The 19,691-nt window shown below is 36.0% G+C and overlaps 1 protein-coding gene across 1 annotated transcript in view; it reads right to left on the bottom strand.

Moving 5' to 3' along the window:
* Window positions 1-231: 231 nt before the first annotated feature.
* The window catches only part of Pif1 (Pif1 DNA helicase), a 94,692-nt gene continuing 75,232 nt past the window's right edge, over window positions 232-19,691 (bottom strand). Inside the window, exons 8-11 of the mRNA XM_089098950.1 lie at window positions 19,442-19,581; window positions 16,904-17,089; window positions 13,725-13,840; window positions 232-1,636 (exon numbers count right to left, since the gene is read on the bottom strand). Coding sequence (XP_088955076.1) covers window positions 1,451-1,636; window positions 13,725-13,840; window positions 16,904-17,089; window positions 19,442-19,581 — 628 coding nt within the window. The 3' untranslated portion in view covers window positions 232-1,450. The remainder of the gene's footprint in view (window positions 1,637-13,724; window positions 13,841-16,903; window positions 17,090-19,441; window positions 19,582-19,691) is intronic.

Genomic DNA, 19,691 nt, shown 5'->3' with positions numbered 1-19,691 from the left:
GTTTCAAGAGATGTTAAATACTTTATAATTCGAGAACACATCAAATTTAACAAACCACAATCAGCTATAGAGCTGAAAATCATGACATGCCTTTTCATTGCCAATTCCGATGTTCCCATAAATGCGTAAGACCAAGGCCGTATCCAGGGGGGGGGGGTACCCGGTTTGAACCCCCCCCCCTAAATTTTTGACCGAGTCGAAAATTAGTAGCCCCCCCCCCCCGAAAAAAAAATCTGGATCCGCCCTTGCGTAAGACCATATCTAAATAGCCCCCAACTAAAAGCATGTAAATGGTTCCTTGTTTTAGACCTATTTTTGAACATATTAATTCTTTCAAAAGAGGATATACAAAGTCCTATCATAGACCAATCGATTGATCTTTTGGCAAATTATACGAGGCTAAGTATTAGCTTTGAGGAAGTGAGTATATTAAGGGGGGAGAGGAGCATTTTGGCTGGCCCACATACAGAGAGGCAGTTGGGAAACCAAAAACGAAAGCAGATTATTTTAAAAATATAGGAAGCTTCTCCCATTGAAAACTTTTGGAATTGGTAATTTTGAGATTTGGGAGGGGGAGGGATTAGGAGAGCAAACTGGGAGGAGTGGGGGAATGAAGGGGTGCTTAATTCCCTCATTCATGCTTCCGTTCCCGAATTAGGGTATACAGCCTTGTATATAGTAAAAATCAATGTCTTAAATGAGCAGCGTATTTATAATGGCACACAAGTACATATTTTGAATTCAGATAAAAACGCAACCAATGAGAATAAAATGAACTAGGAAATAATTTACTATTAGTTAAAACACTAACATAAAAAACAACAAAATATGAGACAGATTCAAGTCATACAGTAAAATATGCGTGTTACACGTTTCCAAACACTCATGTTTTAAGTAAAGGGGAAATTTTATCCTAGTATGCTTATTAAGAGAGGGGTCAAAAATTGAGGCAACCCCAATCTAAGACAACTTAATTTGGAATCTATTGATATTTTAACCAGTCTTTACTTGAATTAAAAAAAATATTTTATATTTTTTTATTTTGTGGTTACATGGTAAAAATTTATAATAGTCAATCAAAATACAACTGAATATACATTTGAAAAAGTGTTGGAGTTTCCATTTTTGAGAATGCTCAAAAAAATATCGCAATCGTTGCATTCACACCTTTTAGTCTAAAAATATCAAATTTTAAGGAGAAAAAGCGCTGATCATGAACACGAATGAAATATAAAATCTAAAATGTTTTCATATATACGTCATCGTAAGTGTTAAGATAAAAAAAGGGGGGATTCAGAAAGAATAACACACACAAAAAAAGAAATATGCTTATAGTTGATATGATCCTTAGAAAATTTACCAGATATCTTTCGAGTTGCACACCCGAATCTCATATATAAGTTGACACACAAGCTCGCGAAGTAAAATCAAGTGCATATTAATTAGACAACTAATAGAAATCTTGGAATACATCACGATAAAACGCCAAAACAACTGCATCTGCTCTGACGCATTCGCTGCTAAAATCTAATACTCTTAAGCTATTAAGACTCTTTGCTCTTGATAGGGCTACATAAGCTTGTCCTGCTTCAAACGCTCTGCCAAGGGTCACTTCCACACAATCCAGGGTCATTCCCTAAAACAAAAATATGTTACCTATTTATATTTTTTGTACAACATATGCAGCAGAAGTCGTTGACTATTTTAAAGTACTAAGTTCGAGCACAAGAAGTTCAATCAGTTTAAGAGCATTAAGATATCAACTTTAAATGCAGTCGGGTATCTAAAACTATTGTTAAGCAAAACAATTTTTAGCACTTTAACTTTAAAAGAAGACGACCAGCGTTTCCTTGCTGCTTTTGAAGCCCAACAACTATGATGAAATGATGGGATTATATGCTGTGGTAAAATCTCAAACGTTCAACCACCATTCTAACGACAGCTGGGGGCTCAACAAACAATCCTTGACAAATGAAAGTTGCAACAACTCACTGGCTCGGTCATGTCCAGCATGCGGTTAAGTCGTGGCCGCTGAAGACAGATTTCAAAGCCAGTCTCCTCTAACAAGGCGGGAAGACAAGTTCCCCTCTCCCCCTAATCACCATCCAGACCAGATACAAAAAGTGCACGTAAGGGCAACAGAAACCCTAACAATACCCTAATGAATAGACAGGCCCTTAGCATCCTAGACAGCCTTCTAGGAGAGCTAGAACTGATATGATTACGGTACAAGGAGGGAGGGGGGGAGAGCTCAAAACACAATTTTGATAATATTTGACACTCAGTCTAGCCAATTGAAATATACATTTGAGGAATTACCAAATTCTATAGATAATCCGGCTATAAAAACGGTTAATATATTAATAAATTTGTATTCCTGAAAATCATAAATTAAATCCCGTTAATTTTTTCCCCTTAATGGGAAATCAAGTTAAGAGGTCATTTTAGAACAATCAAACTGTTCCGGCTTTATGTACTTTTCTTTTGTGTTTGATTGTTTACCGCGTCTACGAAATTCTAATTGAGGATATTGTGAATGGCTTCGCGCGCAAATACAAAACTATTTCTGTTTTGTCTTTATGCTCGTTTTAGGCTTGGTAGGTTTTCAGCGAATGAAAAAACAAAACAAAAAAACAATGCTTCTAATTAGCTTGCTGTCAAAACGAGACACGTTCATTAAACTTAAATAACGAAAACTAGTCGCTCTTTTACGGTTTGCAAAGTCTTAGTTATCAAATAGCTTCCTTCTGATAAAGCAACCACTAATAAATACAAATTTCTAATTTAAGTGGATTTCTGACTACATTCATTTAATTATATCCCCATATCCGATCACAAATCGCAGGTTTTTTTTAACTACGTTGTTATAAAACGATTCATATTCTTTGACTTTTTTTTGTCTATAAGATTTATTACCTTACTAGGGATGGTATTATCACCGGAAAGTTATCACCCTAGACCACCGTGCTTGACGTACATTGGACCAATTTTAGGTGAATAGTCAAGGGTGATTCGTTAGCTTTAAGAGTTGTCCGGCCTATAGTGATGTTTCTACTATTACTCACCACGCAATAAGCCTCCTGGGGCCAACACATCTGCACTCAGTCCCCATCCACCCAAATCTGTTAAAACTTCACACTATATTCTCCTTATCACGAAGTTGCTATATCCTTTAAATCATCTGTAATGACTTTTACTACCCCATTCGCGGACCTCCTGCTTTTAGTTCGGCTCAACATAGATTACCAAAAAGCACAATTTTTGGCAACCTATTATACTTCATCTGTAAACGTGACAACCCTGTTAACATTTCTTACTAAAGTTCTAGAAAGTGGAATCAAATCAATACATTTTTACAGTTTTAGTAAAAAACAACTGTAGAATTAACGTCAATTGAGCAAGAGAGACCTCTCGTAAGACCATTCATTTCTGTCTCAAATCAAGAGGCTAATGTTTATGCTACTTCGGCATGGTCAGTATACCTCGGCCCTTCAACATATCAGTGGACAAGCCTAACCAAAGCATCGGCACATTTCCCTTCCGAAACGCTACGTTTCTGAGCCATGCTTTATCATTTACATTACTCTATCCTAATTCTTGTTAAAAGACTTTCCTATTTTTTCTATTTCTTCATTTTTTTCCTACTACTGCAATTCCTTTCCTTTTTTCAATTTCTTTCCTATTTCTTCAAATCTAGTATTTGAAATATTTGGTTTTATTAAGCCAAACTCTAAAACTTAAATGAGCCAGTATTGACAAAAGGGATAAAATAAACGAGCGCCAACCAAGAATCTCAAGTTCAAAATCTATCATAAAATACACCTGTATCCGGCCGTTTTAAGATTCTTAAACTCTATATATAGCTGAGGATTGTGTCAAATCATATATCATCTTCCAAGCAGAAATTTACTTTAAATGAAATGGAAAGTTTCAAATACGACAATATTCCATTTATGTGCAAAACCTATTTTCTACTGATCCTTAGAAATTGGGAAGTTTAGTAGAAGTTCTATTGAACTCCAAAGTTGAAGGACTATTACGTAACAGCTAATTGAGCCAAACATAGGCTAAATTGGTTTAATCATAAAACAAACCATATACAAATTCGAATAGAAGATAAATCCTAGGAGTTGATTGTAAACGTACTATCAATATCCGAATAAAAAAGGTCTGGGAATGTATAGAATTTGCTTATGCGTATGGACACAAAGTATGTGGTTAATATATTTTAACATGAACTTGTCCAATTAGCTTCAACAAATCACACAATATAGCTAAAACTGAGTTTTTTGTTATTAATGCCTATTTTAACAAGATGTACAAAATTAAGTAGGAAACAAGCACTTTGTTACCATATGGGGCCTTGGGCAAAATCGTAAGAGAATCGTGCTTAGTGAAACTGACTTCAGAGAGTAAAACGGTGTAAATTCCTCAAACCAAAAAAGGAAACCTTCATCACGAGGGAGAGCTCCCAGCAAATGCTCTGTTCACACAGACTAGATCTATTTCTTATTAGAATTTCTACGCTCTCAAGAGATTGTAAACATGATCATCAATAAGCCTACCCAACTATTTTTGTAGTCTTCTTTTTATAAGAATCATAATGATAACATATTTGAATCACTTGAAAACTACACAGAATTACAAAAACAATAGTGACATTCGTAAATATTAAGGGAAGTCAAAGACCCCCCCCTTCTTACGAACATACCTTGTCATACTAATGAAGATAACCAGCTTAACAAAATTAATAAAGGAATCAATTGTTGAAATTTCATAAAAGGGCGTTAATAGACCTATGGAAACGCTAGAGATCAAGTTAATGCAACATTATTCTTATCAGACAATAAGGTACAGGTTTCAGAGACAGGGACTGGTGAATACACATTGACAAAAAAAAAAAAAAAAAAAAAAAAAAAAAAAACCACTCAGACACGTAACGTATATTGGGAATCCTAGAAAGAGACAAAAAGGAGGCAGGGCACTTAGAGAGAAATGCATAAGTTTAAAAAACCAAATGGGCATCGTACGGAGGACGTAAAAATATAGCGAAAATCTTAAATATTGTGACATTCGAGGAGAGGAGGGGCAGGATTAGGCATCCCAAACACATACAAAACCCCGGGAATGCGTGCCTCTACTTAAATGAAATTGCATTTACTTCCAAAAAATTCTTAAATATATATATATATATATATATATATATATATATATATATATATATATATATATATATATATATATATATATATATATATATATATATATATATATATAGTATATCTTCCAAAAAATTCTTCTTAAAATTCGAAATTTTTTTATAGGCTACATATAGATAGATAATGTATTTAAAAGCCAAAGGCCATATACATGAATATTCAATCAACTAAACAAAAATCAACAACCAAAAACAAGCAAGATCGAGAAAGCAAGGATAGATTCAAAAACTTTAAACGTCAAATTCAGAAGAAAACCCGCCAAGCACTAAAAGACATGATTATTGAAAAATGTCGGCAGTGTGAGGAGGACTCCCGTAGGGGTAACTCACACCTCATGTTCAAACGTGCTAGAGAGCTGACAAACCGCAAGGAAGCGAAGTGCCTCAATCTCTTAGATAAAAATGGACACAAAATCACTACTTGTGCCGGAATCCGAGATCGCTGGAAAGAACACTTCCAGGGAAAGCTTAATCTCACAGTAAACCCAGATCCTGAAGTGCTTCGAAAGTTCCCATCACACAGAGATAAGGAACCACCTCCACCACCCTTAAGGTCAGAAGTAGAAGCCGCACTCAAATCCCTCAAGTCAAATAAGGAACCCGGAATAGACAATATACAGGCAGAACTGCTAAAAGTGGAATCTGATAGCGTCGTTGATCTGTACCACAAAACAGTAACAGCTGTATGGGAAATAAAATACTTCCCTGAGTCTTGGTCGAAATCTGTCATAGTGCCATTGCACAAGAAAGGATCTAAAAGTAACTGCGACAACTACAGACCCATATCGCTTACTTGCCAACCAGCTAAAATCCTTACGAAAATTCTCCATGATCGGATTAGAAACCTGACAAGACACGTAATCCCTGAATATCAAGCTGGCTTCCGTCAAAACCGATCCACCATAGACCAAATTTTTGTGATAAGACAGATTATGGAAAGATACCTGGAATTCGGGAAAGAGCTATACCAGCTGTTTATCGATTTCAAACAAGCTTTCGATCTAATTTGGCAAGATGGCCTATGGCACATCCTGTCACACTACGGTATTCCCACTGACATTATTGACATTATCAAGAGCATGTACGAGAAGTCGAGAAGCATGGTGCAGACCAGCGAAGGCTTTACTGAAGAATTCTCAACCTGTTCAGGAGTGCTGCAAGGATGCCTACTCTCCCCCACTCTGTTCTGCCTATTCCTGAATGCTGTACTGGCACTGGTGCCCAATGACACGGGAGCACTCATGAGTGGATACCTCTTTGACTTGCTTGCATACGCCGATGACATTAATCGCCTAAACGAACAACTAGAGGAACTGCAATCAAGCGCTAACGATATTGATCATGCAGCTAGTTCCTTAGGGATGGAAATCAATGCTAACAAGACAAAAGCCATGAAAGTAACGCGGCCTATAGATCCAGGCATTCAACCCAGTAAAATTATGAGCCAGGGGGAATAGATCGTGTGGGTTGACCATTTCTTTTACTTAGGAAGTGAGCTGACGTCCACACACGACTCATCAAAAGACATTAAACGACGCCTCGCCCTTGCCTCAGCATGCTTCAAGTCATTGCGATCGATCTGGAAAAACAAACATCTGTCGCTGAAACTAAAAACATGCCTTTTTCGAGCTGTGGTGGTTCCAGTAGCAACGTAGGGAGCAGAGACAGGGAACCTAAAAGTAGAAGACAAACACGAGATGGCGGCCTTTGAAACAAAATCCCTGAGGAAGCTTGCTGGCATCACCTACCTTGACCGAATATCAAACGAACGGCTATTGTCTTCGCTCAACTATTCCCAGACCATCATGCAGACCATCCAGCTTCAACAGCTTCGATGGTTAGGCCACGTTCAGCGGATGTCCCCAGCCCAACTTCCAAAAATTGCGTTTGAAGGAAGGATTGATGTCTCCCGGCCAAAAGGACGACCTCCCAAGCGCTGGAGGGAAAACTTTCCCAGCCATCCCCTGTCTGTACTCCTTCAGAATGCAGCGAACAGGGAATCGTATAAGAAGCTTTGCCATAGTTCTGTCAGAGGAGAAGCCCCGAGTCGGCCAATCCGGCCGGATGGGAGTTAAGTAAGTAAGTAAGTAAGTAAGTAAACAAAAATGATGAACTTCAACCAAACAATTAAAACAAGAAAACAAATTTATACAAACAACTAAAAGTTTCATCTCGTTACACACTTTTCCGTAAATTCAAAACTTCCTCAAGGTAGCTGCAAACTGCCTCTATGACGGGTTTTGCCTCGACTCAACTCAAGAATGCCAGGGAGAAAAGGGGCGTCCTTTCCAAAAAAAAACTCTCTCTTAGGCTTGAAAGCCCCCGGCACCATGTGAGAAGATGGTTTAGATCCTCAACATCCTGATTACAAAAGGGCCAAGAGTACTCCGAATCCATTAAACCCCTATTTCTATCAAATACTTTCCAACGACCACGCAATGGAAGGCAATTCACTCTGAGCTAGACCCACATTCCAAGACTCAAAACTAGGTAAATCTATCTTGAAATAAATTTCAAGACTAAAAACTAGTTTTATTTCTTTATAGAACCTAAGGCTCTCTGATGACTCTACAGAAGAGAACCACAGCTTTACCTCTTGGTGTTCTATAATTTCGGCAACCTGCTCTGCTATATCTGTAGGTGGGACCAGTGCACCTAATCCTTCATTCTACAAGTAGGATAGGCCTACCTCATTTCATATACGGTGTATCTGAAAAGTTCATGCCTTTTCCTTCTAACTTAACTAATTCTAAATATGCTAGCTGTACTAGTATATCATCCGGCAGCTCTAGAACCTTCCTCCAGAACCGAAACATCTGCCCTATTCTATATTTCCTTAGAGAAAATAGCCCTATGTCCCCTCTTTCTGCTTGTGTGTGAGTTGTCTGATGAACTCCGATTACTCTTTTATAATACTGAAGCTGGATACTCTCCAACTGCTCGGCAGCTTCGTAACCCCACAACTCCGCCCCATTATGCATTACTGGCAAAACTTTAGTGTTGAAAATTTGCTTATGCATTTTATATCTTTAGCACTTATCAAAGTTTTATTCCGTAGTAGTGCTGATGAGGCAGCCTTTCCTCTCCTTATCATTAGTTTGATATGCTTCTCCATCAGAGTTACTCCTAGATACTCAAAACTTAATTTTTGTTGAATTTCCTTTCCTCTATAATAAAACTTCTGGTCCGTCTGACAGCTCTTATTACCCTTTCCAAATGCTACCATTTCTTTTTTCTTAACACTTTAAGTTAGGTTCTTTTCCTCGACATAATCACTTAGAATATTTATTAGCATCTGAAGCTTACAGGGGGACTTAGCTACGAAGACCAAGTCATCCGCAAAAAGCAGTAATGATAAAGCATACATTCCTAACAAAACTAACATCGTTCCCAACATCTTTCTAGAATATCCTACTATATCATTAATATATACACAAAATAATCTCGGAGACAAAATATTACCTTACTTGACTCCTCTTTTAAATTCAAACTCTTCTGACAAACCCTTGAATTGAAGTTATCAAGTATTTTGCATTAGATTGCATCAAGGCACGGCTAATTGTAGACAGAGAAAAGCCAAGGCACATAGTCCAAGTAATTGAGAGGCAAATGTTTAAATGGCTGGGGCACGGGTAAATGGCAGGAGTATGCATGACGCTCTTATTGGACACATACATGTTTGTTAATTGCTTGTTATCTATTACTTTAACTATCCCTTTTGTACCTCAGTACATTTCCCTTACTATCATAACAAATGTTTTCGGTAGGCCTACTGTAAATAATTCTAGACACAGTAAGACTCTATCAACACTATCGAATGCTCTCTCCAAGTCTAGAAAAGCTAAATAAAGTCTATCTTTTCTTCTAGCGTATTTCTCTATCAACCCTTGTAGTATTAATACTCTATCTGTGGTTCCATATCCCTCTCGAAATCCCCCCTGCTCCTCCACTATCAATTTATATCTTTCAAGCCACTTAGCTAATCTATTATCTAATATCCTCTCTAAAATCTAACTTGCCGTTGAAATTAGCGGAGTTGGACGATAATTTTCATGGATCCCAGGATCCCCCTTTTTTAAAAGAGGTACTATTAGTACATTATAAAACTAACCCTAAATCTTGTGCTAACTTATCAACCGAGCACTCCGCCTCCTTTAACCTCACTAATTCCATCTGAATACTTTCCTGTGAAAATATTTCCGCTAAATCCTAAGTTTTCCTCAGCTCCCCATTCCCTAATAAGCTTCTTCCTAATCTTCCGGCCACTATTTCCTTCCTTTTAACCACCTATTGCCTCTATCGTAGCTAGAACTAGTGAACGATTAGCTTCTAACTCAATCCCAAACTTCAGTGGAAAATGATCTGAACCAGCCCAGTTCGAAACCTCTGGGCATAGCTGGTCCATCCCAAAACGAACATCCAGCGGAGCATAGTCGACCACACTAGGGCGGGCCCCGGAGACGCAAGTAAACTCACCCCTTTCCCAATCCTTACCAATCCTCCCATTTCCAATAAATACTCCCATCTCCACATACAGTGTCAGCAGTCTTCGCCCATAAACATTCAACTTCCTTTTAGCGTCCCTGCTGTTCCGTGGCACTCCATAAGCTGGGGGTACTAAATCCTCCTCTCCTTTAGCAACCAAACTACTCAGTTCTCGCTCTGCTCCCGTGTATGCATTTAAATCAACAACTAACATAAAATAAACAGCTGGGAATTTAATACGGTACTCCGATAATTCACTTTTTAATTTAAACCAAGCATCTTTTGACCAATAAGAACTATTCTGTGGGGGATATAAAGGGCTCCTAAAAGTGAATTCACTTTTTTAGTAATCACTAATCTAACCCAAATAATGTTCTCTGGTTTGCTTGTGAGCCTTGTATACCTTATAAAAATACTTTCTTTTGTAAGCACCAGGACCCCTCCATATGACCGATTGTTCGACGCTAAATCACGCGAAACCTGTAATATACGAAAACCCCGAAAAATTGGTACGTTTGAAGAGGAAAACCAGGTCTCTATCAACACAGATACGTCAAACTGACTTATATCCGATCGTAGATGTTCTAGTTTGTTCAATATGCCTTGCACGTTCCACGAAATGAAGCGCAAGAATTGTACTTGGCCTGACGCTTCCTATGCTGGTCTGTTTTCATTTTAGGTTTCACTCCGCACAAATGGTTCTCGTACAGTCTCCATTTCACAATGTCTATCCGTTCTACCCCATTCAGATGCTTCTCCCTGCTCACTCTCGTAGTTCAGCCTCTAATAACTTCTAGTCATGACGTGAGGTGGCACATCCGAGGATGTTCTCGGTTGGAACGATGGCCCACCTCGTACGTTGCGGTAACCAGCACGACTTTGGTCGTCCGGGCTTATAATCTCGCTCCTTTTCCTCTTATCTGGCGCTCTGGAACTGTTTTCCTTATTATAAAGCAATGACGAAGCTTTGACAGCTGTATCAAGGCAATCGTCACTTTCAGTTTCGAAAACGTCTGCAAGGCTTTCGTAGCTTGGCCACACCGGAGTTGGGGGGTTTAAGTGTTCATTCCGGGCCCCGGAAGGCACGTTGGGTATTGTCTGTTGCTGGCCAGCTTTAACTGACTTCACTGTTTTATCCTTTGGATCAAAAACAAGGATCAAGCTCTCGATATACAATTAATCACTTCGTAATTTGACGCTTTTACCTTCTTCGATTACTTTTTTCATGATTGGTTTCAGGTGTGCCCGTGCCTCGAGTTGAGCTCGTGTGTAGTCGGGATCAGCTGAAACTCCAAATCTTTTCAATTGCCAGTAATATCTTAAAATCAAGTCTCTTGTTTCCGTGTCGCACAACTTAACAATAACGAGGCCTGATCGAACCCTGTGCACATCTCTTATCTGTGTCCTTTCGAGCTGAAGGACAGGTAGGGCGTGATTCAAGAAAGCCAGAAAATCGTCTTTTAAGCTCCGCAGCGGGGAGCTCCTGCGTGCCAAATCCTAGAGAATAATGTTGGCTCTCTTCAGCTCTGCTTCAAATTCGTCGCTCTTAGGTTCGAAAGAGCTAACTAAGGTCCGAGATCACTAACCTCCGAGGACAAGGATGCATGCGCAGCACCGTAACCCGAGATATCTTCTTGAACTTTATTCAACTGCTGCTGAATGGTTGACACGTTCAAGACAAGCCCAGGTATTGAATGTCCAATATATGGTTATATTTGTTACCGTGAATGTCCAAAATCTGGTTAATGTCGACATTCATCGGTTAATATTCGAAACTCATTTTTCTCTGCTTGGATTCAATTACCTTTGGGAGCAAATCTTTTCAGTCTTATGCAAGCTACGATGGTAAAAGTTAGGTTAGGTTAGATTATGTTAGTTTATGTTAGGTCAGGTTAGACTAGGTTAAGTTAAGTTTGGTTCTAATTATCAGAAATTTGCTTAAAACCTAACCTAAGCTAACCCAACCAAACCTCACCAAACCTAATCTATTCTAACCTAACCTATCATGGTCAAACCTTACATTAAATTAAAAAAAGTTGACTGGCAACGCCGACTAAATTCAAGGAGAAAAAAATGTATTTCGGACATTCACCGGCGAAAGCCGATATTCACAAATTTGCGGACTTTCACGGCAACATATATACATTTATCTTTTCCAGGACAAATCATTATAGATGCATATAATTCAAACCTTCAGAGGAATTAGAAGATTTTCCCAAGAGATAATTTTAGCCATCCAACAAAAGAAACTTATGGGCTAAAATATCCTGATTTAATTGTCATGTTGTTACTGACATGGTCAGTTGATCACATGACTAGGGTTTTCGGAGATTTTTCTGAACATAGATCATATATTACACTCAACTCTGTTTTTGCAGGGTATATACATCTAAAAAAAGAAGAATAAAAGGACCAGTACAATTTCAAAAAGTATTCATTAAAAACGTAATACAAATAAAAAAGAACAATAATTTGCTTGAAGGTCCATAACTACTATTTCAACCACAGTAAATCGCATTTTGGTCATTATAAGCCTTGTTAAATTAACAAAACCTTTTGATTTAAAAAAAGAAAATAAATATACGGAATTTAATTAATACCTTGACTGTTTTATTTCAAAACCATTTCAAGGACCACTCTTGGTGTTTTTTGAAGTTTAAAATGAAGATAATTTGACGTAATTATTCAATTTTACACACCTGGAATAATTTTCATGAAAAATACTGTCCATGCTGCATATTCATACCTTTAACTTAAAAAAAAAGGAATCTGATCCCCCTCTTGACTATTTCAGTTCAAAACTATTTTATGAACACCGTTGAACGTATCTAGTTTAGTTTTATCTACTTAGAATAATTTAGACGCATTTAAAAAATGAAAAAAGGGCTCATCATACAATTTTATACTGACCCGCCACCCTAAAAAAGGTCACTTGAGTATATATTTTTCGTTGAACCATTCGAAAAGATCTTCATTAACATAAACAATGGAATATTTTGCAATAAATCTTATGTACCACCTTTTCAATTTTTTTAATTTTTTAAAATCTATTTTTGGACAATTTTCTGAATCGTTCTTATTTCCGTATAGTTTTGCACATTTTGGAGATAACGGAGGGACTATCCTTCTCCACTCCCCTTAAATAGCGTTACGAAACAAAAACAGTTTTGCCGTTAGAGTTCGAAACTCATAAATGGCACTCCAGTGCCATTTATGACACATCCAGCATCAAATCGACATTTATGTTGCTGGGTATTTTTTCTACAGGGATATATCGCAGACCTGTCACTCAGCCTTGCTACAGCGGAAATTATACTCCGGGCCTCGTACTGTCAAGCAGAGTGTCAATCTACTCTGCTACCACAAGGTCTGAATTTGAGAAGTAAATGTTAAAGCATTAACAACCATTCAGTTTTTCCACATTACTTTCTCTCTTACTATTACAACGCTCAGCTTAGTGACAGTTCTAATTTTTGGGTTTTGAATATATTTATTATTATTATTTTATTACTAACATTATTATTACCTGTTGTCGTTATAAAAAGACAATACTATACTTTTATAAACGTACTAATATCTCTCTTAAATAGTAGCTGATAGTTGAAAGAGAAATCTTGCAACCAAAAATAAAAAGTACGAGTGACTCGAAGTTCGAGTTACACTACTTTAGGAATAAGTAGAAATACAACTTCGATTTTTGATAAAAAAGCTCAATTTTGAAAAAAAAAGAAAAGAAAAACACCTAACTTATGATACTTAGCAAATGGAGAAAAAAACCTCCTAATTCAGTGGTAAATAGCCGGAGATGACAACACTGTGCATATAAGTGGATTGTAATAAAATATAGGCGTTTCGCATGAATCTGCACCTTCGTGAGCTAACTGTTAAACATAAATTTTAGTTCCTTCTGCAGTCTCAACCGTCTTTACTACCTTTGATTCTTCACATCGATCTTTCCCCCCAATATACTCTATTTAAAAAGCTCTGGCAATACATGATCAAAAAAAGATAAGCCATTTACCTGGGATTTATGGATGGAGAAAGCCCAGGCCAAGCAAACCGGCAGTTGAGTTCTAGTAACTAAAGTGTTGGAGCATTTGACAACGTACCGTTCACGAAAAATATTTTCTTTAACTCAACATGCAAAATTGACAATGATACCACCTGAAAAAAAAGTGAACCGAAAATAATGCCATCTCAAAAGAAAAATGTATAATGCTGAGAGAAAAACACAAACTCCCGAAAAATATTCTAGCTAAAATTCAAAGATACAAATATTGGTTTTGCAATACATAATCTACCAAAATAGTGTTTTTAAGTGCAGACAAATTGATGTAGCATACATCCCCCCTCCTGTGTGCAGGTACTCACTGACAAGCCAATGCGTGTGGCACCCGTTGCAAGACTCACAAACGACAAAGAGAAAGACATGCTAGTTTCGGGATTATTTCCTTCATACTAAGAGTTTTCCATTTTATAGAATTTTCTATATTTTATTCATGCAACATTTTTGTGCTTTTAATGATTCTAATTCCTTTTCAAACTACCAGAACTGAATTTGAGCAGCCTCTTGCATACTGAAAGTGTTTAAGCAAGGATAACTGACTCTGAGGGCAAGGGCTAGATGTTCGTTTACACGGGGCCTTAAGATAGTGGTATAATAGTAGGGCCGTTCTTTTGCAATAAGATCTTACATGTAAGATCTCATATCTTTCTGCAAAGATTTCCGTTCTTTTAACTCATCTTTGTTCTAGGATCTTACAGCTCACTGATCTTAGCAAAAAGTGTGAAGGACGCCATCTTTCTGCCATATAAAACAATGATGAGAGAACTTTGATGATATACTCATCATTGTTCTTAGGCTGTTGATCAGAGCAGAATGATGAAAAACGTTTGCAAAAGAACGCAATAAGATGCAAGATCTTAGCTCAAAGATGAGTAAAAGAACGGCCCTAATGACATACTGAAAAAGTCAAATAAATAATAGTATTTATCATTCTGCGGTTCGAAGCATCCTCTTTTCGATCAAGCTTTACCGTTAAATATCCGAGTTTTTGTTTACTTAATATAGAGGGATATAAGTGCTATTAGATCCTGAGGAGAGTATAGGGAAAGCTTCAAAGTAATTCAATTTTGTAGGTGCTTTTGCTGTTCAAATCCTTTCGTAATTATAATATTTTTAGACAGTCCAAGAGCTCCAATGATCCAACGTAAGACAACAATTTTATAATCCTTCAATACCTGAGATTTCACTTTATCCACTAACTGAAATGTATTCTAGTAGGTTGCTTTAATTTTTGTAGAAAAAAATACGTTACAAATACACCGGAAACAAGCAAAATAGGACAATTTCCCTATTTGTAAGGAATTTTAAATCATTCTCTAAGGCAAGGTGAGTAACACAATGGCTCAGTTACTGGATGATCTTGAGCTAATGAATCCAACGACATAGAAATTACAGCCGACATTGTCGCTGAAGCTCATGTTCCATAGCAAAGATAGTCCTTAAGAAGCCAATTTGACCAATTCAACTTCTTAATTTTTTTTTTAGCCCTTAAAAAACAAAGGAAAGAGCATAGCAAAATAAAAAGCGTGGAAACTGGCAATTGTGCCAAAAAAATCACCAGAGTCATCTAGCGTTTGATATTTCTTGACATTTTTTCATTACAATAATAAGCAAAATTGGTGTAGTAATAAGTGTCTCATCTCATTTTCTGACACAAACACACCTCATATTTAAGAAAAATGTCAACAAACACAAGGCACCATTGGTGATTTTCATTGAGACTAGATACAGTTTCGAATTTTGTAAGTTATCCATACACTTTGGTCAATGCAATTGATAAAGCTTAATATTAAACAGTCATAAGGACACTTAATATGCATTAAATGCTGCGGGAAAAGTATATACCATCTGACGAGAAAAATATATACCATCAGATATCAACTAATTTTTTAAAACCTAATTTGACTTTTTTAAAGTTCATTCTAAAATTCACTAAAAACCTTCTTCATATTCAAGCACAAAGAAAACACCATACTATTATGGACGTTTTCCTTCAACCAAGGAACTGTGAAGTATAATTCACAATAGCAATGAATCTTATTTTTATATTTTCTAAGCATTCTATTTTATGGCCAGGGTCAAACTCACTTATGAGTTAATTTACAAAGTTCAAACAAAGAGTATCGCTAACTTACAAGAGCAAAAACTGGCACTGGTGTCGAAAAAAAAAATCATTAACAAAATCTAGAATTTAGCGTTTCTTGGCAGTTTTTTTAGTGTAAAAATAAGAAAAATTGTGTGTAAATGGCAAAATTAGTTTAATGTTACGAGCCTGTTTTCAGTTCCTGAAGGAAACATAATTATGAGGTGATTATGGTTCTCGGCGTCCAGAAATGGACTGAGTATTTTCTATTATGTCTGATTTATTTTTTGTCTTTGTAAATAAACCCATTGAATTGAATTGAAAAAAAAAAATTAAATGCCAAATGCAAGATGGTGTTGGTGTTTGTTTTCCGACACTAGTGCAAGTTTCCACAGTTATAAGTTGCTTATAGTCTTCGGGCTAAACGATAAGGTTACCCTTATTTTTAGTAGCCGCTGACCTCGTGAAATTTGGATACCTTGATCAACTGGAGCTACTTTCATTTGATATAGAATCGAACATGGTAATTAACTATAATAGCTTTAAGCTAACATGAGTAAGTCAATATTGAACAAAAAAATTGCACTCTATACTGCAAATATCTGCAAAAACAATAACCAAAAAATCAAAAGTAGTTTTCTAAAAAAATTTTCTACCCCCCACCCACCCTGAAAAAAAAACTTTTTACCCCCCCCCCCCCAAAAAAAAAAACGGATACGACCCTCCTGAGAGCTATACAGTTTCTAAGTCAATACAGTCAATTGTGTATAGCACAGAGGCAGTAATTTGGATCAAAATCAATTACTTAAAAAAGGCAAATCCATATATTTTAATTACAATAATAATATGTTTAGTAGAACTAAACATGTAGGCAACTTTGTTGGCTTGATAGATTTATATACATTTCGCAGGTTGGTTAGTATTTCTCAGGAATGAACTATTGCCTAATATTGAGAGTATTAAACGTAATTTGAACATAAAAGACAACATTCTATCGTTAGCTAGCAGCCGTAGCACCCTCCAATTCAGAAGAATTAAACAGCTGAAATACCTTTTTCAAATCCAACAACAACACCTCTAGCTCCGTTTACTAATCCTCTGGAAATATCCAAGTTCTTCATCAACATTATTTGAGAACCAATTTTGATACATAAGGTAGATGGCACTGAAGTAAGTTGGTCTAGTTGATTCGTAAGGTACGGGTCACTATCAACGGCCTTGAATACAGTGGGATTTCCTGCATTTAAAATATAAATTGAACACGACTAGGGTGAGAGCTCATCAGTTTTGGTAAGGAAGTAATCTAGGGATAAACTGACCTTAGGACTGAAGCCAGTAACAGCAAACAATGAACGAAATCAGTAACAATAGATAATAGTGAGCTTTCAGACCTAACGCAAATTCCGAAGAAGAAAATACATGACCAGAATTGACGTGACCAAAATGATGCTCTCCTCGGTAGGACAACAAAAAAAGCTTAACATTCAGATTTACTGAATTAAATGTTTCATAAAAAAATATAAGACAACAGATTATAGACAATAGGAATATAGGAGAAGATTGTAGGAAGATATACCTGACACTTTCATAGTAATTGCCAAAAGTCATTTAATTAATGACCTCTTAAACTAGCTGCAAACTAGTTCTCAAGTGAACGATCAGCAGGTTGATGCAGATGAGGAGGATTGAGCCTATATTGTCCTGACGATCCTCCCTTGGAACATATTTCAACAAGCTGTTTTCGGCAATTATTCCAGAAACTTTTTTTTTCTTTTTTTTTTTAACGATAACTGTTCAAAAACAGTTTCGAGATCGTATTCTTGATTTTTTTAGCCGAACTCTGAAATTTCAGGCAGGTCTTGTGAACTTAACCAGAAGAACCCAATTGGACCCCTAACAAAATTACTTTAAGAAACCCAAGATGATTTCAAGTTGAAAAACCTGTTGACAGGGCCATATCCATGATTTTTCGGGGAGGGGGGGGCTCTTTTACAAAAAAAACTTTAAAAAACACATCAAATTTTTTTTTATATTCATTTTTTTTTACGTTTTTTACGAGTCGGACAAACATTTCAGGATGGAGGAGGTACCCCCCCCCCCTGGTTACAGCCTTGCCTGTTGAGTTTCCTTTTACTAAAGTTCTGCTCAAATTCAAAAAGCTGCTGAGAAGTACTATTACACATCGGGTATTGAAGAGTTTTTGTTATGTCTACAGTATTCCAAGGTCTTTGCCTCGCCCTCAGAGCAACACCATTTTCACGGCATAAGAGCCATAGTCTCCTTTTGATAATAATAATAATAATATACACAATAATAGATAACAACAGTTTTAAATAATATATGATATATATTTAAAATAGCATATATAATAAAGATATAAATAATATACAATGATAATAGTTTTAAAAAAATAGTAGAAAACTTCTTAAAAGTACATTTTAATGAAGTAATTCCAAGTCAGGGCACAAATCTTGGCACATCCCCCTTTCCAAAATTTTTGTGAAATGATGTATCCCGATTAAGATAAAATTTTAGCATTACGACGCTTGATGGTACTTAAAATAGTGATAAAATCATTAACAACAATAAAATATGTACCAGTGTGAAATAATGGCAAATAAAATAAATAATAATATGAAACCATTAAATAAAATAAAGAATAGATAAATAATAATCTTTTAGAAGCGATCAAGTCCAAAACAGAACAGTACAAATAATGTAAATTTTTCTTCAATATAAAATAAAACATAAATCATAAGGAACTTAAAAGCTCTATTAAAGTAAGAAAAACTAACACCAACGATGAAAATTTAAACCGAAATAATTAGGACAAATACAATAATGCTAATTTAAATATAATTTCAAATAGAACCAAATATATTTTATATTCTTTTCTATTCCATATCCTGCATTACATATAATCCGACTTGAAAAAAAACTATTGCTATTGTGTTGCTGTTTAAATATTATTATTGCATTAAAATTTTAATTTCTTTACATTAAAACCTTATTTATTTATATTATATAAACATTACTCAATTAAAAACATTATTTATAACTCTTCATCGATTCTGTTTGGTATTTCGATGTGCTGCAGTAAATTTTCGTAAATTACCAAATTGCAGTAAATTAACCAAAGCCTTGTTCTCATGCTGTGTGGCGTCTTATGTACTTTGTATTTTAAATTGTAGTAATCGAAAGCTCAAGGACATAAGTAAAATAATTTAACATTCCTCTTGATATCTGTACAATAATTGTCATATCCATTATCATTTTTAAGTGCATCTGGTTACATTGTATATAAAGTTTTTAATCCCTTTAAAAACTTTCATATAAGCGCTAAGTTTAAATACAGTGCTAAATTAATTGTCAAGTGACAAATTCACAGAATATTACCATATCCTAAATTCTCCAAATAATAAATCTTGTTAATGAATTCAAAATTTTATTTGGTATAATTCATAAGTATTTGAAAATTGTTCAATGAAAATTGAATTAACAGCTTTCAAAGACAATGAAAGCTGTGACAATGAATCGTTCAATAAAAATGACAATTGAATTACCAGCGACAACATCGTGGGACTCTCACCTGGTAATTTATCAAGGCTCCGCATGTTGATATGTTCCACGTCATCAGTGTGTGTGCATAGGATGGTTGGCACAATACCATCTTTTTCAATTGTTTGTTTGGCTGTGGATTTTAAACGAGCTGCACTTTCACTAGAACACCTGAAATAACAATGAATCACTTAAAGATAGCTCATTCTTCATTAGCGGTGTTCCAAATGTGCAAAGTGTTTCGCGTTGCTAGTGATCAAGTGTACCGTGTTTCTTGGAAA

This window comes from Artemia sp. Qi Xiang Cuo, chromosome 13 (assembly GCF_049724085.1).
Source record: "Artemia sp. Qi Xiang Cuo chromosome 13, ASM4972408v1, whole genome shotgun sequence".
Lineage (NCBI taxonomy): Eukaryota > Metazoa > Arthropoda > Branchiopoda > Anostraca > Artemiidae > Artemia > Artemia sp. Qi Xiang Cuo.
The sequence above is the reverse complement of the archived record's forward strand: the minus strand, read 5'-3'. Positions and strand labels throughout refer to the sequence as shown.